The 23,006-nt window shown below is 54.4% G+C and overlaps 1 protein-coding gene across 6 annotated transcripts; it reads left to right on the top strand.

Annotated features, from left to right (window-relative positions):
* Positions 1-891: 891 nt before the first annotated feature.
* On the top strand, positions 892-22,646 carry PPARD (peroxisome proliferator activated receptor delta). Of its 6 annotated transcripts, none has more exons than XM_075115243.1 (8): positions 892-940; positions 5,387-5,475; positions 16,323-16,557; positions 17,269-17,420; positions 18,186-18,324; positions 18,896-19,098; positions 19,398-19,848; positions 20,251-22,646. In XM_075115243.1, exons 3-8 carry the CDS (start codon positions 16,422-16,424, stop codon positions 20,496-20,498), a joined length of 1,329 nt encoding a protein of 442 aa, XP_074971344.1. In that variant the 5' UTR covers positions 892-940; positions 5,387-5,475; positions 16,323-16,421; the 3' UTR covers positions 20,499-22,646. The 6 variants fall into 6 exon arrangements, with proteins under 6 accessions (XP_074971344.1, XP_074971341.1, XP_074971342.1 ...); XM_075115240.1 differs by having other exon boundaries at positions 19,395-19,848; XM_075115241.1 differs by lacking the exon at positions 892-940 and adding an exon at positions 2,097-2,264 and having other exon boundaries at positions 19,395-19,848.
* The last annotated feature ends 360 nt before the right edge of the window (positions 22,647-23,006 follow it).

Below are 23,006 nucleotides of genomic sequence, written 5' to 3'. Positions count from 1 at the left end.
CCGACTCACGGACCACCGACCCAAGTAATACCCCCTACTCAAGAGACAACAATGGGAGAGGACAACCGAGCCTGCGCAATAATTTACATGTGAAGCGAGCAAGTTTGTGCCAATCGCCAAAGAGAATAATATTGAATACGTAGGGCTCAAATGAATATGTATATTTTTGGTCTATACTAATCACATGGGAAAGGCGTGCAAGGGGTGCACGTTAGGTGGAGGGATCCCCCGTGCATCTGGCGCCGTGAATAAAGAACGCCTGCCTTTTAACGCTACCTTGGTGTTACGAGGTTTATTCCCGATGTCGGTGACAATGGCACCAAGGCTGGCGATATTCCAGAAGCACTTGGACAAGGCCCTCAGAGACACGGTGTGGATTTGGGGCTGCCCTGAGCAGGGACGGGAGCTGGGCGCGATGGTCCCTGTGGGTCCCTCCCAGCTCAGGCCATTCTGTGATTCTATGGCTGCGGGGGTCCCGGGGGGGCTGCCGTCCCCTCTGCCCTCTCAGGAGGGACACACGCTCCCCGCCACCACACGCTGCACGGACACGGCCCCCTCTCCCTCCACGGCGGAGGGGACCCGGGGAAGGCTTAGGACTGGCGGCGGGTCCCCGTCAGCCCCAGAGGCGCCCGCCACCCGCCGCCATTTTGCGCCGCCACCTTCCCAGCGCCTACATTTCCCGTGAGGCCCCGCGCCCTCCGGCGGCGGTGCGATGCGGCCCGCGTCCGCCAGGGGGCGCCGCGCCGCGGGCGGGCTTGGGACGTTGCCGTGGTGATGCGGTAACGACTTCCCGGCGGCGGCGATTGGCTGAGGGGTGGTGGGTATGCGGTGGCGTCAGGGCGGGAGCAGTGACGTAAGGCGGTGGGTGGTAGCTGCGGGCGCCGGCGGTTGGGGGGGGGCGGGGGGAGCGGCGGGGCCGGGAGCGGGGCCGTCGCGGGAGGTGAGCGGGGCAAGGCCGGGGGGGGGGGGGCTCCGGTGGTGCTGGGGGGCATTGAGGGTGGGGACGTGACGTGGGGCAGCCAGGGGCTGTGGGGCAGCGGGGACGGGGTATGTGGGGGACAGGGCGTGGGGCAACAGGGATGGGGCATGTGGGGGTTAGGGGCACAGAGTTATGGGGCAGAGAGAATGGGGCATGTGGGGGACGGGCTGTGGGGCAGCAGGGATTGGGTATGTGAGGGACAGGGTCACAGGGTTGTGGGGCAGAGGGGATGGGGTATGTGGGGACGGGCACAGGGTTGTGGGGCAGAGGGGATGGGGTATGTGGGGACGGGCACAGGGTTGTGGGGCAGAGGGGATGGGGTATGTGGGGACGGGCACAGGGTTATGGGGCAGAGGGGATGGGGTATGTGGGGACGGGCACAGGGTTGTGGGGCAGAGGGGATGGGGTATGTGGGGACGGGCACAGGGTTGTGGGGCAGAGGGGATGGGGTATGTGGGGACGGGCAGAGGGGATGGGGTATGTGGGGACGGGAACAGGGTTGTAGGGCAGAGGGGATGGGGTATGTGGGGACGGGCACAGGGTTATGGGGCAGAGGGGATGGGGTATGTGGGGACGGGCACAGGGTTGTAGGGCAGAGGGGATGGGGTATGTGGGGACGGGCACAGGGTTATGGGGCAGAGGGGATGGGGTATGTGGGGACGGGCACAGGGTTGTGGGGCAGAGGGGATGGGGTATGTGGGGGACAGGCGCTGTGGGACTTTGTGAACGTAGCAGGGGACGGGAGGCAGGGGATGGGGCGGAGGCTGTGCTGTGGGATGGGTGGTACCGGGAAGCAGGGGCATGAGGCTGGGGGTGGGGGTGCTCTGTGGGTCTGGGTCTGAGGGGACAGGGGTGTGTGGGGTGGAAGGGGCAGGGAGCTCTGGGGATACGGGTCTGAGTGTGGAGCAGGCAGGGCGGGATGTTGGGGGTCCAGGACATGTCCGTGACGTGAGGGTGCTGGCTCTCATTCGTGTTTGGGAAGTCAGGGAAGACGGAGGATGGGACGTGGCCCAAACCGGTGGGGCTGGAGTCTCCCTCTCTTTTCTCCCAGGGGTGGGGAGGCAAAGGGGGAGTGGGCCTGTGATTTCAGGGTGCCGGTGAGGGGCACTGCTGGGGGCTGGGGCTGGGAGGAGGAGGAGGAAGAGAGTTAGGATGGTCCCTCAGTGGTGCATCAGGTGAGGGGTTCCCTGTGGAGAAGGGATCAGAGAGGCCTTTTCTTGTCCCTCACATCAACACGTTCTGCTCCTGATCACGCTCCTGCTTTCCCCGAGATCCCAGATAAAAGGTGTTTACTTTTTGTCCCATGCTTTTTCCGCCTGTGAAGTAGGGGTACTGCCGTCTCTATGAAATAGTGGCTCTAAAGCCCTTGAGAGCTCTGCATGAGGTCACTTGTCCCACGCTGCCAATGCTGGTAGCCCAATGCGGAAGGTGATACCTGCGTGCTGGCTGGGCTGAATGTAACTCTTAATTAGCTTTAAAAGCGCTTTTAAAAAATCCTAGGTGAAAGGTAAAGGAGTGCACAGAAAAAGGTGGCAGGACCTTGAAGCAAGAGGCCTAATTTTCCTTCACCTCCTGCTTCCCTCTTTTGCTTTGTTCTACCAACCTGCTGCATTTTTTCCTTCCTCGTTGGCTAGCTCCAAGCTCTGTTGTTACAACCAACAAGGATCCTGTTGTTACACTCAACTGTTGCTCCCCAAATGAGTGCCGACCTCCCCTTTTTTGTGTGGTTAAAGGGCCTCCTGGCCTCGCCGTACTTCCAAAGGTTGTGTGCGCTGACTCCATCCAAGCGATGTTTAACCACCCTCTTGGTTTATGATCAGAGAGCCTCCAACCTATTTACAGAAGCCAGTGAATTAAGGTTCAAAACCTATTTACGAGGTGGGTGTGTTTTAGTGTCCCTGGATGGAAAATCGAGGCACAGAGAGGAAAAGCATCTGAAGATGCAGCTTGTCAGCAGAGCAGGAGCAAACACACGCCCTCTGTGACGATCCCATCAATGCTTTTCCCAAAGCATCTGTCTGTCATCGGCCGTATTGTATCTGCGTGGCTTCAAGCAGCATCCCGATGTAACTTATCTCAGCCTTGGCCACCTTCGCCAGCTGTGCCAGGAGGCCTCCTGCACGCGAGTGACGATCGTGCTCGGGGGAAGGAGTCTGTCCGCTGAGCCCCTCTGTGTTGGGAAAGCCCCCGTGAGCAGGCCACGGCTGGGCAGAGAGGCAAACAGGCTTCGGACGTGCCGAAGGGTCCTGGCAACGTCCGTCATGGCAATGCAGAGGGATCCGAGTGTGGGAAGAGGATGCAGCTGCAGCCGCCCTGTGAATCGGGGTCCCAAGGCTGGTGGCAGTGTTGATCCCTTGCACCAGTGACCTGCTGGTTGTAACAGCCCACGTCCCCTTTCTCATTCCCGCTCCGCTTGGCCCTCTTCCTCCTGTCCGTCTTCGTGCAAGCTCCCTTGCTGCCTTCAGCGGAGAATCCCTTTCCCCTCCCAGTAAAGACGTGCTCCAGGCTGTGCTGAGGTGGGAGTTTTCTCCATGACTTATCGTGTGTCAGCCGGGGATACGAGAGGCTTTCAGGAGGGACGTGCTGGCAGGTTCCCTCCGTGCCCTGCCAAGCTGGTGCAAGTATTGCCTTGCGTGTGATGGTGATGGGGCATGCCCTGGCATTTACCTGTGAGCAGGACGGGGTGAGCCAGTAATTTAGTTTTAATTCTCAGATCTCTGGCAGCAGCAGCAAACCGCTCTGATCTGTGATGGCAGAGAGCTCGGGATGTGATTTGTGCACTCCCGGCGTGTGATTCATGCCCTCCTCGACAATGTCAGTGTCACGCTTTGTTACTGAATCGGGGATGGGCTTTATTGCTGGTGGAGATGAAGAAAGCCCGCTCCTGATGTGCCAGTGAGGCTGTTACGACTTTATTGTTGTTCCTCATCAGGAAGGGTAAAGAAAAACTTTGGGGGTTTTCTAAACTACCTTCTATTTCGGGAGGGCAGGGGTGAGAAACCTGCTGTAGCTTTAACGTCCTGCTGTGAAAGTGAGGTTCCTGTGCGCGGTTTTAGGGCTCACACTAAAGGGGAGGGCTGGGCGCTGGGTCTGCGCTCCTTCCTCGCCGGCTGACCTTCAGGCAGGCTGGTCTCAGCCCCCCGCCTGTAAACCGAGGGCAATAGCTTTTTTCAAGGGGGGCTGTGATTTTCGTATCACTGACTGCAAGAAAGAGCCGTCCTGATGCGAGTGAGGCTCCAACGCAAGGGACTGGGGTTATTTTTTTGGATCTCACACCCATGCCCTCCCCCTGGATGTACCTGGGCTGCTCAGCAGCATAGGAAACACCCTCCACCCTCACACTAGTGTGCCAGAACCCTCAGCTTTTGGGGCAGGGGATTTGCTTTCTTTTTTCATCCTCTTTTGAGCAGCTGCAGCTCCTGGTGCTGTGTCAGGCCCGGGAGGTGCAGGAGGGTGTGCGGCACTGGTGGGATCCATTCTCTGCCCTGAGCTTGCTGCTCAGCAGGCAAGCCAAGGCCCCCTCGGCAGGGGGCTGGGCATGCCGGGTTTGTTGCCAGTGCTCGGCTGCCTTGCAAGTCATCCCATGTTGGAGGGAGCAATCCAAAATGGGGCTTTTCCATTGGGGTGGGAGGAGCAGCTCAGCCGGGGTAATATCAGGGAGGGTACTTGGGTTCAAGTAGCATCATGTTCACTACATCTTTGTTTAATATGTTAGTCCAGTTAGTCTGCATAACTGTGTCTAAAAATAGAACATATTTTCTCTAAGTCCTCTAGTTCAAAGCCTCATAAGCTGTTTCTTTCCCAGCGTTGGTCTGTTACTGCTCTCCAGAGCCTGAAATTCATACAAGGCTATTTGCAAAGTTATCAGGAAAACCAAGAAGAGTGAATGAACTCTTTCAAATCCTTAAGTTCCAACCACCCGAGAGGGAAGTTCATTAAAGTTGCAGTAACTTTCTGGCAGCCTCTTAAAGGTGGATTAAGCAAGCTGAGTAAACAAGCCACCTTATGGCCACCATAGACCTTTCTCTAGCATCAGATTCATGCCTTGTCATAAAAGCTCGGGGTCATTGGCCTCTGGCTGTGGGTAACATAAGGCAAAGATGACATCCCGATGCTCAAAAGCCTGGTGAGGGGCCGGGGCCACCTCTGTTGGGACACACGGGGGTTTGCTTTACCTCCCGGTTTGCAGAAGCTGCCGGAGCCCAGGGGAGACGGCCGCGATGGCATGCGGCGGCTGTCCCCCCCGCCGCGCGAGGGGAGTTACCCCAGCCTATGGTTTCAGCATGCGGTAGAGGCAGTGTGTGTTTAAATTTCAGAGCTGTCGCTGGATCCGGCCCAGTTTTCCCAGCGGCATAAATATCTGGCCTCCAGCACAGCCGTGGAAATTCACGTTGTGTTCTCTTGCAGATTACTTCGGTTTTCAGCTCTCCGTGCTGACATGGTAACTGAACGGTGGCTTTCAGCGACAGGCAGACGGGGACAGCTGCTCCGGAGAGGTAACCCTTCCCTTCTGCACGCGGGCAATCCACCAAAGCGCTTATCCTATGTCTGTTTTTAAAAACTTGGGACAGGGAAGAGCCTCAGAAGCGTGGCTTGCTTTCAGCAAGTTTCAGTCTTGTGCATGAGGTTAAACTTCCTTAAATTTCTTTTAAAATTTAAATTCTGTGCCTTATTTTTGTGCAGTTTCTGAGTACAGTCTTTATGGATTATGCTTAGGAGTATGCTGTGAGTATCACGGTCTTATCTTGTTCTTCTAAGCAAACTGTTACTTTCAAAGTATAGGAACGTAATATTTTATTATTTCACTGATTATTTTCTTTTTTACAACTGAAATTGGCTCTTCTAGACTAGGGAGGGCACATGAAATCAGGGACCGTACTTGGGTAAACAATCACCTAACGATCCGGACATGTGAGCTGGCAGCAGTATGATGCTGTCTATCGCCGTGTAACTGCCACACTCAGACAAAGCTGAGCAGGTCACGGCCGAGCTGGGGCGGGAGTTTTGAGGAGGTGGTTGACGTGGGCTGGGGGGGGGGGGGGGGGGCGTTGTCCTGCCTGCAGCCCTCTGAAGCGATGCCCAAAAGCCTTCACAGCAGTCACCCTGCACCCAGATGCTGCACATAGCTTCTAACGATGCTGTGGTTGTCTGCGTGTAGGGGGTGGATTTATCTTTGCCACAACACACGCCTAAGGTGTTTGGCTGGACAGAGGTGTGGTTTTCTGTGTCAAGTTTGTGCAACTGTTGTGCTGTCTCTGTTCTGACATTCGAGACGTGGGCTTCCGAGGATCTTCGCAGCGTGCGGAGAGGATTTCGTAATGAGCCACATGAGGCTTTGCTGATCAGAGGAGCATTGTTGTACAGAACTGCTTACTCACGTTAATGGTCTCCGCCTCTCCAGCCTGTTGACAAATATGTATTTTTGTACAGTACATCTTGTTGCCTTTCGGGGAATATTTAGTCTGTGGCTATTGAATTATGAACTGGAAATCTGCAAATGTTCTTGGAGACCGAGGAATTAGCACAACAAGAGACTCCTGGGCTCCTCTGTGCAGCAGGACCTGACATGCAAATGATATTTTAATTGCGTGGATGATGTTACAGTGCTTATGCCTGAAATGTTATTTGCTGCTTGAACCCAGCCTGGCTTGCCCTGACTAGGAAATTTAAGAGGTGTTGGGTTTTGTGATCTGTATTGGCTCCCTCACTTTATAGCAGGAAAAACTGCCCTTGCTGATACCCACAGATTTGTCAGGCTGTGTAGCTGCTTTCTCGTCAGGCAGAGCAATCTCTGCTTTTCTGGAAGTGTCACTATTCAGGTTTATACTGCTTATCACCGCTGCAATAATTCTGGAGATGCTGGCAAAGTCTAGACAACCAGAAGGGATTTTCATAGTGATTACAAATAAGATTTTTCTGTAGAACTAATTCTTTTATTATTTTATACTCTGAAATGTGCTTGCATTGGCAGAATGCCTAGGAAATTACTTTCCCAAAGCAGGCTTCAGAGTGGAACAATTGATGCCAATATGAAGCCTTTTGGTCAAGGAGATTGTGAAATACATCTTCCCCAAAATAAATGTTTTGGGATGACATTCGCTGGGCCCTGCTTGATTGCAAGAAGGGTTCAGAGCAGAACTGACTCAAGATGTAGCTTAGTTTCAGAATGACTTCTCGAAAGGCTCTAACACTCACCGCGATGGACATAGCGTCTGGAGAATGTCTGTGTCCTCCAAGGCTTAGCCAAGAGCTTGTGTACATCTGAGATCATTTGGGTCAGGTCTTTCAAATTGGCTTTGCAGAGGGCTCTGACGTACCTGCGTGTGTCAGGGTGCTTCCCTGGGGATCCCCATGGACAGGTTCTGCTCGGAAGTGTGGATTTTGTGGAGGCTGTGGTTTGCAGGGGAATCCTGACTGGAGTGGAGGTGGCAGGATGAAAGCACAAGCCAGAAACGTGAACATTTCTTGTGGTGCTGGGCCAAGCCAGAGCACATCTCTGAGGCTTGCGGATAGCAACAGCCGGATAATGTCTGTGCCAACAAGAATTGTTGCCCTCATGCTGCATTTTCTGGTTTGCCCTGGTCTGGGAACTGGAACTTGGAATAGCAAAAACCCAGAACATTCAGCCCCGTAATAGAGGTGTGGGATGGAGACAGGGAGTAGTTCTGGTGGTTTAAAAGCGCAGATGAGCTTTCCTACCTGAGCTGATAGGGAAGCATTTCTCTGATGGTCTGTTAAGGCAAACTTTACTATGCATCAAACTACTGCCTAATGAATGTCTCATTAGGAGAGGCTTTGTCAGACCTAAGAGAGGACAGGTAAGATGGCTTCAAAATAAGCAGTGTTTTGTGCAGTCATCTCAGCATTGGGAACCTAAGCTCAAATCCTGCCTGACTTTTTACAAACATTTTTTTAATGCAACTCTCAATTTCATCTCTGCAAATCTGGAATATTTCTGAAAACGCCCAAATCCGCTTTTCACCTTTAAGTTGATTATATGGATTCTGCTAGAGCTGCTGGACCTTGAAGGCTGTTAACCCCACGAGGGCTGGTGGTCAGAGACCCACATCTCTGAAAAAGAATCCATGGGTCCTCATGTCCATGGGGTAGGTGTTACACTGTGGGACTTGGGGACACAGGGGTGTCTGGAAAAGGGTTGATGGTGGGCATGAGCTCGGGACTGGAGCTGGTGGAGCCCGCTGAGCTCCCAGCTGGCTGTGTTGGGAAGTGGTGGTCGTTGGCTCGCTGTGTACCTCTGCTGCTTTCTCCCTACCCCCAAGACGGTGCCAAAGGCGTGAGGATGTTATGAAAGGTGCTAATGCTTTGCTAGAGCGCTTTGTTTTCTAGGGGCTGAGGCGGAAATCCAAATGGTCAGCACGCTGCAATCCTCTAATTGGCAGAGGAGTCTTGGCAGGATCACGCTGACATGATCGCTGCCGAAAACGCAGGGAAACCTCTATTCCTTCAGTCAGCTCTTGCTGTGTGAATGTGGCCAAAAATAGTAAGGAAACATCATTCCTCCTCAGTTCCCTAAGAGGGTGTTGAACTAGTTTGTGTAACAAAGTTATTCTAATGTTCTCTGGAGTTTTCTGTGCGGAGATGGATGCAGTCATACTCAGAGGGACATTTTTCCTGCTCTGCGGTTGAAATGGAGATGCAGTGAACATGGTGATTTGTTCTAACCGTTCTGGTGCGTGCATTCCCAGGCCCTGCTGAATCATCTGAACTTGTGCCTGGGCATAATCGCTCACTGTCAGCTGCGTCCTGGGATCAGAGCGACGTGGCTGGTGCCCAGGATATTTTGCTAAGGTCTAGAAAACCCATAGCACTTTTCTGGGAGCCCAAGTGTAAGCATAACAAAACTTACAGGCTGGTGGATTTTTTTTTTTGCCCTGGCTAGCCCATGGGATCTAAAAATCTCAGTCGCTGCAAAGAGCAGAAGGCTGGCTACTGTTTTTGTGGGCATTTTCCTGGATCTGGGAGCACTGGCAGCCGAGCAGTAAAACTTACTGGTCTGCTGGGTGTTTGGCTCCAGATGGCAGGCTTCACACACGTGTGTCATGATTCAGAGCGATGCATTATCCCGCTGCTACTTTTCCACCCCTTGTTGCTTTTCTGGGGAGCTGATCACCCTGTCCAAAGCCGGGGTGACGCTTGCTGGTGTCCCAGTGACACTGAGGCTTTCAGGAAAGCTCAGCTGTGTCCTGGCATGCACAGCACTGCCAAATGACGGCCTTGCTTGCTGCCACCAGTGCTCCTGTTCGCAGTGACAGCTTGTTCCACTTGCTGTTTTCCTGGTTTTCCATTTAAATGCTGCTGTGAGCCTGTAACATCCCGCGCCCACCATTTTCCTTGGGAAGTGTAGTGGCTGTTCCCGTGAGCTCCTCCCTCGTCAGCCCTGTTCTATAATTACTGATGTTCCTGAAACCAGATCCTTCCACATGTCCTGCTCGGGCTGGGGAGGACAAGGGGTCTGTAAGCAAACCGAGTGCCCTGGAGTAACACACGAGAGGACTTCAGGAGTTTCAGAAAGCATCAGCTTACAGCAGTTTGGTGGGTCCTCTGAGCCACCGACCTCCTCGCGTTTGGGGGGGTAAAGGAAAGGGGGATATACCCCAGATGGCTCCTCTGGCACTTGCAGGGGTGGGAAGGCTGGCACTGTGGAGCAGCAGCAGAGGCTGCTGGAGGAGCATAAATAGGAGATGCCAGGCTGGGCAGCGGGTGCCTGCCATGGGTTCTGAGTTCCCTGCGGGCACTTAACCATCTCTGCAGCCCTGTGCAAGCTGTTCTGTGCCTTTCTCCCAGCAGCGCGTTACGCTAGGTTTGCAGCCATGTTCCCGAAGCATTGCCACGGCTCCGTGGCCACCTCTGCTGTGCGGTGGGGATGATCCTCTCTCCTTACCAGACTTAATGATCTTCTCAAATGCCACTTCCAGCTCCAAGAAGCCCTGGTGGTGTCACCTTTCTGGTACTGCTTGTTTCCTGGCTGTGGTCCTCATTCCAGCAGGTCAGACCCACGTGCCTCTCCTGCCCCTGGGTGCTCTGGGCTGTCCGAATTGAAAGCAAAACACAAATACCGGTTAGCAATTGCCAGGGTGAGATGTGCCAGTCTATTTGCTGAAAGTAATCTTAGAAACACTTGGTATAGGAATGTACGATGGGAGAAGATGGTCACGAGCAGCGTGGTGTGCTGACCTGCGTTCTGGGAGGCCAGACTTGCGAGCGTGACTGCGAACAGGTGTCAAAATCCGTAATACGGGAATAAACAATGACGCTTGGCACCGATGTATTCCCCTGCGCTTCCAAAACATGCCGTCTCAGTGAGCTAATTCAGCGAGGAAAGGATCAGGAAGGAAGCACTGTAAAAGACCTGGGTTTGTTTTTTGGGGGTTGGTTTGGGTTTTTTTTTGGTTTTTTTTGATGATGAAGGAAATGGAGGTGTGGGGGTTGACAGGATTTGCTGACCATCATGAAGCAGGACTTCAGAGAAGAGCTAAGCTGCTCAGCTCTTCACTGCCTGCCCTGACGTTATCCTTTCTGCAAAAGGTAGCTGCTGAGCATGGGTCATCAGAGGCTGAAGAGGGCAGGGAGTTCCTCTGCTGGAAAGGTGTGTAGGGATGGTTCCTGTAGAAGCACTAACCCTCTCCCAGGATCTGACACTGCAAGATTTCAGAGCACATCTGATGTGTCCGTGGAGCTGCTGGAGTCAGGGACGTCTGCAGCTCATGGAGGATGAATTGAAAGAGAAGAGCAGCCTGGCAGATCCCCCTTTTGCACGTGGTTGTGAGTTCATTGCCCAAAGTCTGATCTGCTTCTGTTTCTGCGATACCTCTTGCTCTCTGAAGAAAGCCAGCACAGGCGAGAATGGAGGAAGTTCCTTTCAGAGCAAAATACCATGACCTGGTTTTGGGGACAGCATCAACTGTGGTATGAAAAGAGAAGAATCCGGCCTGGTTTGTAACCTTTTTAACTTCTTTCGGTTTGGTTTTTTTTTCTCCTCTCAGTGTCCAGGAAGTGGGCAAGTTAAAGCATGCGGTAGATACGTGATTCATTTTGGCAAACCTGGCCACTCAAGGCAAGCGAGGGAATCTCCTGCACCCTCTGTCACATGTTCCTGGGTAATTAGCAGCCACACAGTAATAGCAGCTCTGGCAGCACCCTGCTGCTTAGTCGGCTGGGCTGGTACTTGGTAAAACGCAGGTAGCCTGCACAGAGCAGCGCTGGAGAGATCGTGGGACTGGACTGGGGCATGGTACAGTGTCTGAGCAGATGCTTCAAGGGGAAAATCTGGCCCTGAGTGTCAGCACTGGCCAGGGCCACGTGGAAGGGCTCTTCCTTGCTAGCTCTAGTAGTAGCCTGCCTTGCGGCCAAGACTTTTGAGTAAGGGAGGAAGCACTTGGGTAGTAAGTGCTGCTGAGATTTCATTAGCTAATGAGTGGGTGTGTTGATCTTTTAGGAACAAAAACAAACATGTTTTCAATGTTTGTCTCTCCTGTTTTGTGCACTTAGTTACCTTTCCTGTATTGCAGCATCTGCTTAGCTCTTATTCAGCTTGTATTAGTAGTAGCTGATATGTAGGAGGAGGAACAGAAACCGGTACTTGATCAGCAGATATCGGAAGCAGTGACACAACCTAAGGGACATCTGCAAATAATGGCCAACAAGCGGCAATCATATTTTTTAGCGGATTCGGTTCAGGTTTTTTTTGTGGATTCAGTTTGTGCTGCATATCACGAAGTGCTGCTCTACAGAGGGCTGAATTCTCGTCTCACCCCTTCCAAAAGGGTTCACTTCTGTTGACTGTGATTTTGGCTAATATTTTTGTCCAGAGGAACAAAAATGCAAGCCAGAAGTGCTCCCACCGTAAACTGGTTTCCTTTCGCAATTCCTGGTGACCTCTTTTACAGTAACTTGAACAACTGCTTTGAGCAGATCAACTCTGTGCTTTGGCCCTTGGGAGGTTTGGATCTTATTTCGGCACTTTGCTTTGCCTGGAAATTCCCGTCTTCCAGGGAGGGATCTCATGTGGTGACACTCCAGACTGCAATGAGGACTTGATATCAATGTATTAGAAACAAATGTATGTTCTCCTGGAGGGAAAGGGGGGCAAGTGTCCTCTCTCCACCCCTGTGAGCATGTTGAAATTACTTCTTGTTTGAGCTCACCACCAGTGAAACTCCACCTGGTTTAAAGATGAGGTCCTTCTAATTACGAGCGCTTCCTTGCTGTTATTTTGTGGCGCTCTGGCTGCCAGCTGTCTGTGTTGAAATGCACATCCTCTTGTGATGCTTTGCTTTGCATGCGGGACTTGAAAACTGGTGAGAAATTGGGCTTCTCCATCACTTTGCCCCAGCGCCCCTCCTGCGCGTGGACTGTGGGGAAGCGGGCACTTCCTCGCTGCTTTGTCAGCTTCTGCTTCTCTGAACTTGGCTCCAAGTTTTACATGCTAATCAGTGGCGAGGAGCTCTCGGGCCAGAAAGGTACAAGCTGCAGGCTGATGAACCAGAGGCTTGGATCTTTGTCAGCTCCAGAGAACCACTGCCTTCTTGTGAGGGGTCCACACTGAAGATTTGCCGCCTTTTAACTTTTGTTCCTGATTTTTTTTTTTTTACTCTTCTCATTGTGCCATGTCTCTTCCCCCCTCCTCCCCACTCCCACCATACAGTTTAGCTCAGCATAGATGCCAGCTTCTGCTTCTGGTAAAGATAAACCTGTGGTCCACGCTGTTTGCAGTGTGGGAGCAGGGCAGCCAGCAGGCATCTGCCCAAGCCCGCAGCCAGCAGACAAACCCACCCTCTGCCGGCTGCAGGCTCCCGGGAGGGAGGCTGCTGTCTCAGCCAGGGTTACCGAAGCTCCTTGGAACAGGGATTGAGACAAGGGCAGAGCAAGTCACAAGATGCTTGCCCTCTTGCTCGTTCCCATCCTGTGGGAAGAGGAAGGGAAACAGCTTTGCCAGATTCTTGGAGAAGCTTAGGAAGGAATTCATGGTCCCTGTCCTTGTTTCCATCCTCTCTTTCCATCACTGCCCTGTGACAGCTGCTGAACAGAAAAAGGGGGTAGCTGTGCTGGGCAGGAATCTCTGCCGTTCTCCCTGCAGCTCGAAGCTTGTGTGCTGTGCTCCAGCGGGTGACTTTTTAGCCAAGGGAAGGAGACGGAGTTATCCCTCCTCTGGCTCTGCCTGCTCAGCAGCTGGATGTGGAGGCACCAAGCAGATGGAGAGGTCCTGGGGCTCAGATAGGCCCTTTGACTGTCCTCTGCCATCCAACAGCCATCCCCAGTGCCATCCCATAAAAATGCAGGGTTGCTACAACCCTGCCCATGGCTGTGCTGGTGGAGCAGGTCCCTCCTCGCGCTTGGAGGGACAGAGTTTGGACAAGCCTCTGGGAAGCTCCAGCTTCCCAGGATACCCCAGCGTGAGCCGCAGGGCTCGCAGGGGAACAGAGGAACATGTGTGAAACCTTGGCAAGTCTCCACAGTCTCTGCACGCCTGGCCCAGAGGGGAGGGCTGGGGGTCTGCATCTCCCTGGGGACCCTGCTGACCTGGCTCGCTCTGTGCCAGGGTGCACAGGCACGGCCCATGCCTTGCCTTTCATCGAGGCAGTGGCTGCCTTGGCCTTTCGTCTGCTGAAGGCAGGGGGTGCAGCCTCCCATGTGAAATCAATCCCTTTTCCCCCTCCTCTCCCTCTATCCCTGTGGTTTGGAAAACAGGGGAATGGCTAAGGGAAAGGCAGGTGTGCAAACAGCTCTCGCAGCTTCCCTCTGCCCAGGCCCCTGTACTCTTGGCCTGCAAGGAGATATTAAAACAATACATTCAGAGCCTTCTGGTAAAAGCTTTTTTCTCTCTGGCTCTCCAGCCACTCTCAAAGGGTGGGATCTGAATCCTTATTCTTCACGTAATGCCTGTGTGCACATGGGGAGTGTTAGCTGGAGCCTGGCATTGCTCTCTGTGCGTGTCTTGCCCTCTGCCCTCCCCCTTCTCAGGCTGCACACCTGCCTCTAGCCAGACCAACCCCAAGCGCAGTTTTGGGGTTGCTTTGTGGGTTTTGAGGAGCAAGCTGCACATCACAAACTCGCTGCCACCGCAGGAGTACGCAGCCCTGAGTAGAGGCAGCAGATGGAGGACTGCATGCCAGGGATGCAGCTGAAAGAATGTGCCCATGTTATTCCAACAGCAATGTGCCATGAGGCATCTGGGGCAAGGGAGAGGGCTCTGTCTGCACTGAGTTTAAAGCAAGTGGCCTGTGCTGGATGCCAGAGACAAAGCAGAGCTAATAAGAAGCTCATAAAGCTGCTGCTGGGTGTATTTTCCACTGTAGACTAGTTTCTCCTGCCACAAGCTTCCCCTACTAACTGCTGTTCCAGGCAAAAGCATTTTCCTGATGTTTGTACATTCATTTATATATAGCCTTCAAAACGATCGGGCTCGTTACCCTCCATCTCCCATGAATAGGTTTTCCTGCCTGTGTGCCATGTCCCACCGCGCGGGACGTGCGAGGGGAGGCCAAGGATAACACAGCCCTTCAATGGTCCCTTAGTGCGCTTTCGGAGGCACGGGAAGGGAGTGCTCTGCCCTCGTCTGAGCACCCCTCTGCTTGCTCCTGCTGTAGGGCAGAGCAGGGCACTCGTGCTTGCTTGTTGCCCCAGAGGTAACTCTCCTTTAAACAAACCCATCTGTCCTGCAGTCTGAATTCCCAGCATGGAGGGGAAGAGCAAAGCCCCCCTCACCCGTGGGAGACCCAGGCTCTGGGGCAGCACTGGCTCCAGGGCATGACTTGCGTCCTGGCTTTGCGACGTGTTTGCATTCAACCTCCTGCTTGCAGGTTTTGTCCTCTCCCTCAGCTGCTTGCTTGACCTGGCAGGGAGCTCTGACCCTGCGCGGCGCTGACAGCTTTCCAGTGAATCCAAGGAGCTGGCTGCGGCGCAGGTTCAAAGTGCTGGGCATGAGGGTCTGTTGCAGGAGGGAAAACCAGCCCAGGGAGTCCTGGGTCGCTGCTGCCCTCCCCCAGCAAGCCCTGTGCTGTGGTGTGGGCACAGGTCGTGGGCCATCCTACTGCTTGGGGGCTGCCCTTGTACGAGTCTCCTGCAAGTAGCTTGCTCACTTCACCCTGGTACAGGCTTGAAGATGCTGCATCAGTTTAACTTGTGCCTGCAAATTGAGGCTTTCCTGGTGGAAGCTGGATTTCAGTGGCTTTTTTGATGGATATTTCTCCACTTAAAAATAGTTCCTTTAAGGGAGTGTATGCAACTTTACATAGACTGGGCTTGAGATATTAATTACTCCAGCAAGATACAGTTTAGGAATCAAGATCTGGCTGTAAACGAGCACCGGGATGTTGCAGGACACTCGGGCGAGGTCAGGTATGGTTAGGAGGGAGGTGGGAATGGCTCTGCGATGGTCACAGTACTGACCATGCATCGCTTGCATTGCTTGAGTTTTCTGTGGGCTATTTGGGATGGAGTAAGGCAAACAAGGAGCGGAAGCTGTGGTGGGGAAGACGGAGCCGTTCCTCCCACAGGAAACCCAGGATTAAGACACTAGCTGGATTGTGCAGCCGTTGTGCAGCAGCGATCACGCTGCTGGACCCCGTGGCTGAGCATGGGCCGGCAGCTGCGCAGAGCAACAGCAACACGTTCAACGCAGCAGCTCTTGGCAGAGGATCCAGGGCCAGTTACAACACGAGTGAAAATAAACACCAATGCTCTCACTGGCAGCGCTGTTAACGGGAAGGAGCATGAGCGAGGGGGCCAGCAGGAAGCCATTGGTCTTGCAGATGGCTTGCACAGGCCGAGGGCTTTATGCCACTGCCTGCTGCCATGCCAAGCAGTGCTCCCCCAGCATCTCCCACCCATGGGCACGGGGCTGCCGAGCCCTGATCGGCTGCTGCCCTCAATCCAAGCTGTGCCTTACCTGGGTGTAGATGGAGGGTGAAGCCAGCCCTACCTTAATCTTTCTCGTGGTGTTGGCTCTGTCAAACCCCAGCCTTGGCTACCACCACGACATCCCAGGGCATTAGTGGCTCTGGGGGATGTTGTCTGAGGCAGCGTTTCTGCTATGGGACTTGCAGGCAGGGGAACCCAGGTCCCTAGGTCGTGTCTGGGCTGGTTTGTGGTCTGGGCTATGTCTGCTGGGCTTTAATACCATTCCGATGACCTTCTGCTTCCTTGAGTCCTACAGACTGTTCATATCAGAGTGCAAAGTGACCTTTAAAAGGCCCCGGGTTCTACTTGTGTCCCTGGATAAAGAAAGAAAACAGAGCAGGACTAGCGTGGTTACACACTGCCCTGCTGCTGAGATGCTCTGTGTGCAGAGCTGACACCGCGCATTTCTCCCTCTGTCCCGCAGGCTAGCAGAAACAGCCTGGTAGGGTCCATCTCGGATAGACACGGATGATGCCAGAGCTATGACAGGGATTGCAGTCTTGGCACTGAGGGGTGATCAATTATGGAACAACTACAGGAGGAAATACCTGAGGTCAGGGAAGAGGAGGAGGAAGAGGAAGAGGCAGTGATGGTGGCAAGCAGACCCTCAGACCCACGTGGAGGACCAGACAGCTCGCTGCCTTCGAGCAGCTACACAGGTGAGTGGAGCTGCGGGAGCTTGTCTGTCCCTGGAGCATCCAGGTATCCACATCCTCCAGGCTCAGCTGCAAAGGGCAGAGGACCTGCCCCTGAATGGAGTTTGGCTTGTTTTTAACCTCTTCCCTTCATGAAACGATGCATCAAGAGCTCAGTTACGGGGAGGCTTATTTCTTCCTCTGCGGTCACTGCACAGCTGTTGGCAGCAGGTTGGGAGATAGAAATTAGAAGGACAGGCAGGTAACATTGTGCCGCAAATGGGGAGGACTCTCAGGGTGCCTGAGAATGCTTCCCTGGCTGCTTCGTGAAGTTCTCAGTGCAAATTGGTTATAGGAGCTGGAGGAGAAGGTTTGTTGCTGCTGAAGAGGCTCCTCCAGAGCCCCAGGCGTTCCAGCTGGGCAGCGCTGTGCCAGCCGCCTGCCAACTGGGGATTATAAATTTGCTGGTTGGGTTTCATTGCCTAGACATGAATGCCAGAGGGAAGAAATCAGCATTGATGTGCTGCTGGGAACACTGGGGCACTCTTGGCTCCATGCATGGCGTCTGCCTGCAGCCAGTGCCTGATCTCAGAGGTTAACTGCCCAGACGCTATGCCAGTGGCAGGCTGGGACAGTGCTGGAAATCCCTCGTCAGCTCCATGGCTGGCAGAGTTAGATGTGAGGCTGTGCTTGCGGCTACTACACGAAAGGACGTATCCCTTTGTGCATTTGCAGACCTTTCGCAGAGCTCCTCTCCCTCCCTGTCGGACCAACTGCAGATGGGCTGCGAGGAGGCAGCCTTGGGAGCACTGAACGTGGAATGCAGGGTCTGCGGAGACAAAGCCTCGGGGTTTCACTACGGTGTGCATGCCTGCGAGGGCTGCAAGGTATGTACGCCCTGGGGAGGGCTGGCTTCAGCAATGCGGAGCAGAGATTAGTCCCCAGGGAGCACACCGTCTCTTCAAACAAGCAGGTCTGCAACAAGCAGGGGTGGAGGATTGAGTGACTGTAAAAAAATCATTTGTAACCTGTCTGGAGAGCATGGAGTGTAGAGGCAGGCACGCACATACTGTCCTGGGGGAGGCAGCTGAGATGCATATGGCCCCAATCTTGCCCCATCATGCTTTCTTTTGTAAGCTACATCCATCAACCCCCCCAGGACACTGGATTTGCTTTTAAAGATGCTTTCTGTGCTGCAGATCAGCAGTGAGCTGTGTGTTTATCCCCCTGCGATCACTGGCCGCAGCTTGGATGTGCCTCTGAAATTCTTTCCCCCACAGCAGATGCCAGTGGGGCTGAGTTAGTGGCCCAGGTCCTGCCAGACATTCCTGCAGGCTGGGGCTGGTCTGCAGCTTGTTCCGCCATCCCTCCCTGCTGGCTGCCTGCAGTATCACACACGTGGTATCCCACACCGGATCGTGGGCCGCCCTTCACGCTTCCTCCTCTGCAGCCCCCTTGTCCCACTGCATGACCTCTCCTTGAGATAGAGACTCTGCTTGTGCCAGAGACCCGGGGCTCCTCCTCCCCACTGGGCTGAACCTCCATGAGGCTCCTGGGGATGATGAACCAGCCTGGTCCCGAACCACAGGCGCTAATAGCGCTGCTCCCTTGTCCCCATGCTCTGCATTCCCCTCTGTGCCACCCACCTGCAGGGTTTCTTCCGCCGGACGATCCGCATGAAGCTGGAATATGAGAAGTGCGAGCGGAGCTGCAAGATTCAGAAGAAGAACCGGAACAAGTGCCAGTACTGCCGCTTCCAGAAATGCCTCTCGCTGGGCATGTCGCATAACGGTGAGTGTCACCGCTGTCCACAGGCCTGGCCAGCTGGGCGCCATGGGGCATCTGCCCTTCTGTGAAGGGTTCGCATGGGGAAGCTGTCTGTAGCTTGCTTTATCCCGTAGCTCTCTTCTTGCTATCTTTCAAACCCAATGCTTTGAGTCTTTGACTCTTCGTCCCCTTCTTCTGTGCGAGAAGGGGCCTTGCAGGCTGGCTGTTGGCACATGGCTGTCCCTTTTGGGTTGACCCAGAGGGAACTGGATACACAAATTGCTCTTCTGTGCTGCGACTTTTAAATTTCAGGTGTAACCATCTTGTTCCTGGCCAAGCAAAGGTGTTTATGTGGGAAGCAGGGTTTGCGCGAGAGCCCAGAGGAGTGGGGATGGGAGCTTGGTGTGAGGTTGTGTTGGCAAGGGCAGCAGTAGTGGCTGGTTTGTGAAGGTGTTGATGCCAGAGGAGCTGCAGCCCTGGAGGAGCATCGTGTTGCGTAGCTGCAGGTGTTCACCAGCAGACCGCTGCCTCCCTGGACGTGTCTCGTGGGGTCATCCCCAGTGTCCTGACCCACCGGTTTTGCCCCCCTCAACAGCAATCCGCTTCGGCCGCATGCCGGAGGCAGAGAAGAGGAAGCTGGTGGCAGGGCTGACGGCGAGTGAGATCAGCTGCCAGAACCCGCAGGTGGCCGACCTGAAAGCTTTCTCCAAGCACATCTACAACGCCTACCTGAAAAACTTCAACATGACCAAAAAGAAGGCGAGAGGTATCTTGACCGGGAAGGCCAGCAGCACCCCAGTAAGTTTCCTCCCTGGGGCAGGCGGGGTTGGCCGTGAAACAACACGGGAGGCTGTTCTCTGGGAGGTGCTGCACATCTCCCGCCTGCTATAGCTGTTCCACATGCACCAGTTCCCAGCTGGAGCCAGGTGGGCTCTACACGTCCTGCCCCCTGCTGGGAGAATTCCCATTGCTCTGCAGACGTGTGCTGTTGTGGGTGGGTGCAGGTTGCCCGGGCACTGACAGGCAGCATCCTTGGCAGAGCTGGTATCTCGAGTCCCCGCGGCACGTTCCTAACTGCTTGCTCCTTTGTCAAGCAGCCTTTTGTGATCCACGACATGGACACCTTGTGGCAGGCAGAAAAGGGGCTGGTCTGGAAACAGCTCGTGAACGGCATTCCCCCCTACAAGGAGATCGGGGTGCACGTCTTCTACCGCTGCCAGTGCACCACCGTGGAGACTGTGCGGGAGCTCACGGAGTTCGCCAAGAGCATCCCCAGCTTCATAGGCCTCTACTTGAATGACCAAGTGACTCTGCTGAAGTATGGGGTGCACGAGGCCATCTTCGCCATGCTGGCCTCTATCATGAACAAGGATGGGCTGCTGGTGGCCAACGGGAACGGCTTCGTGACCCGTGAGTTCCTGCGTAGCCTGCGCAAGCCCTTCAACGAGATCATGGAGCCCAAATTTGAGTTTGCTGTGAAATTCAACGCGCTGGAGCTGGATGACAGTGACCTGTCTCTGTTTGTGGCTGCCATTATCCTGTGCGGAGGTGAGTGGGTGCTCCTGGCCGTGCGAGTCTCAGGAAGAGTCCTCCTGTACTTAGAGGTGGTTGGGGCCGGGCTGGGGGGGCTGAGCTGCAGCTGGCCCTGAGGTCAGCCAGGGGTGTCTTAGGGGGATGAGAGAAGAACTGAACAGTTTGAAAACAGAAGCTTCTCCCTGGTGGTGATGCCTAGCAAGCTTGGACCTAGAGCAAGGAACATAGAAGTGGCATCTCCTCCTCGTATGCTGCTATGGGATGTGTTGTCCAAGGGCACATTTCTCCCCTTGTCTAGTTGACGAGGTTGGAGTCACGGTGGGTGGGTTACAATCCCCGTCTCCCTTTCCCCAGGAGGAGCATGTGCTTTGGAGGGCTACACCATAACACTACAGCTACCGTGCTTCCTCTCCACAGACCGTCCTGGCCTGATGAACGTGAAGCAGGTGGAGGAGATCCAAGACAACATCCTGCGAGCGCTGGAGTTTCACCTGCAGTCCAACCACCCGGATGCCCAGTACCTCTTCCCTAAGCTGCTGCAGAAGATGGCCGACCTGCGGCAGCTGGTGACGGAGCACGCCCAGCTCGTGCAGAAGATCAAGAAGACTGAGACGGAGACATCTCTGCACCCGCTTCTGCAGGAGATTTACAAGGACATGTACTAAGGACCTGTTATTTATGAGAATGAAGCCATGGATTCCCATCAAGACTCTTTGTACAGAAACAAAGAAAACCTTTCCCCATGTCTTCCATTTCTTCTACTGGAAACTCTTTTCTATGTGACCCTTAGGGCAAGATGCCCTGAGATTTTGCAGCCGCCACCTGCTAGGCCAGGGCTTCCGTTAACACACACTAACAAATTTACAAAGGCAAATCATAAGCTACTCTTTCCGTTACTACGGCCCGGCTCTTCAGCTGCTCCCCGGGGCCTCTGGAGCGACCGGCCGGTTTACATGGCCCAGACGGTGGGGTTCCTGCGGCGGCTTGGGAACGGTGGGGTATGTTCGGGTCATTAGGAGACCCGAGCGTGGTGCAGGTATCCGGCAGGGCCAGCGGCAGCACTTACAGCGTGTCTTTATTTTCTTTTTTATATTGCACTCCGAAGATGCAGTCCTGAGCTGTGAAATCTAGGACAGTAGTGAAAGGATGTTTCTCTCTTTCCCAAAGAAAAGACAGAGTATTTGAAGACGGGTAGGGCTGTCCTAGCAGGGACCCTCAGCTGCAGCCCCTGCTTGCTGTGCAGTGTATTCCTGTCTCCCAGAGGGGTTGTGTGATCTCTGCCTTCCCCCGAGTGCTGTGTGGGAGCCCTTGCTCCTGGTACCCCCATTTCAGAGGGACCCTGGCCCTTGGCACCTCAGCATGAGAGCGGGAGGGATGGGCAGGTGGGAGGGAAAGGGTTTGACTCATAAAAATTCACCTTCAGAGCAGAGGGCAGAATGTTTGCTTCCCCAGGCTTCTCTGCACAAGCATGAGTTAGCAGAACCCGTGTGCAGGGTCAGGGCAGGCCTGGTCACGTTTAGGTGGCAGGGCTTGCAGCTTGTCCTGCAGCTCCCTTCCCAAGCCCCTGGCGGCGCTGGGGGTTTGCAGGGCAGTGCGGGCAGCAGAGGCTCCCCGGCAGCACAGCTCCTGTGAGCACCGGAGCAAGCAAAGCCTTCAGCAACACCAGCAAGGGGAAAGCAAAGCTACGGCCAGCCCGTGGTGCTCATGATGCTGAAAGGGTGTTGACCTGTCTGTTAAGTGCCCTGCCTCAGTTTCCCCTCTGTGAAAGGGAGCTGGATTGTCACCTGCTCTCTGCTCAGAGGGGGAGCACGGGGATTAATTAGTGCATTGGTTGCAGAGAGTTTTGCAGCGGTAAAACACAGTATAAATGCCAAGTATTTGTAACAGGGGAGGGAGAGAGTGGGGTGCTGACAATGAGCAGGAGCCTCCTGGTGAGTGCGGCCGGGTTGGGGAAGCTGCTTTGCCCTCCTCTGCCACTGTCCCGAGTGCAGGGAGAGCTGCAGGCTTCGGGGTCTGCCTAAACCCAGAGCCGTTCTGGGATTTTACCTCGAAACTTCTTGCAGGTGTAGTGAAACTCCATGGTGGTGCCTGTGCCCGGGAGGGGGCCCCTGCGTGGGGAGGGCGTCACCCAGGCTCTGGGAGAGAGGATGGAGCCAGGAAGGGCTCGGTCCCCTCTCAGAATGACGTGTCTGACCTAAAAGGCAGCACTTACCCATCTGCAGCTCGTGGTCCCGCGTGTCCCGAGCAGCCTGATTAAAATACTGATATTCCCAAGGAGGGGTTGTGGGAGCAAATGACTTGGTTTTATTTTATTTTCCTCCTCTTCAGGGTAGCAGATTTCCCTGGTGCAATAATTCCTTTAAAACCTGAAGGTGAAGAGTGCTGGGCTTCCCCTCCACGTCACGGGGCTGGCTGGTCCCAAACCTGCCCCCGCTGCCGCCCTCCGGCTCCTTGCTGTGCCTCAGTTTCCCTGCCCTCTGCCCGCCCAGCCCCTTCCCCTCCCTACCTCGCTGGCGTCTTATGAATTACCATTTCTAAAGCACTTTGAAGCCCTCTCGGGGAAGGCACCGGAGACGTGCTGTGTGTGTGTGCTGGACGGAGCCCAGGGGGATTCGTCCTTCCCAAAGCAGGCCGGCACGTGGGACTCATCAGCTGGGGAACTTTTTGCTCTTCCTTCCTCGACAGTGTAACAACCCTCAAACTGAAATGTATATTTTTGCTAGAAGTACAAACCTCCGAGTGTTTTTAATAATATAAATAGTGTCCACAAACTGACTTGACTTTAAATAAATCTGACCTAAATATTTAAGGACCTTTCAGCATCCAGCCTTTCTTTGTGGGATTTCCCTCAGCCCCTGAGGGGGCTGCCCTTGGGAGGGTTTCCAGCAGAGGCGATGGGATTTGCTGGATTTGTTGTGATTTCCAGGGATTTGCCCTGATTCCCAGGTCTCGTAGCTGCCATGGTTTTCCTGCCTGCATTTCTCACCAAACCTAAAAGCAGCAAGAGCCGGTCATGAACGGGGTCCCAGCCTCAGAGCCGAGCGCTCCCTGCCCCGAATCTTTGCCGCAGCCCTTGCTGCGGGGTGAGGCTGGGTAATGAGCTGAGCCCGGCCGTAGCCACCTGTCGTGGTTCAGCCCCAGTCGGCAACTAAACACCACGCAGCCGCTCGCTC

This window comes from Phalacrocorax aristotelis, chromosome 21, assembly GCF_949628215.1.
Source record: "Phalacrocorax aristotelis chromosome 21, bGulAri2.1, whole genome shotgun sequence".
NCBI lineage: Eukaryota > Metazoa > Chordata > Aves > Suliformes > Phalacrocoracidae > Phalacrocorax > Phalacrocorax aristotelis.
This window is presented reverse-complemented; position numbering and strand designations above follow the sequence as displayed.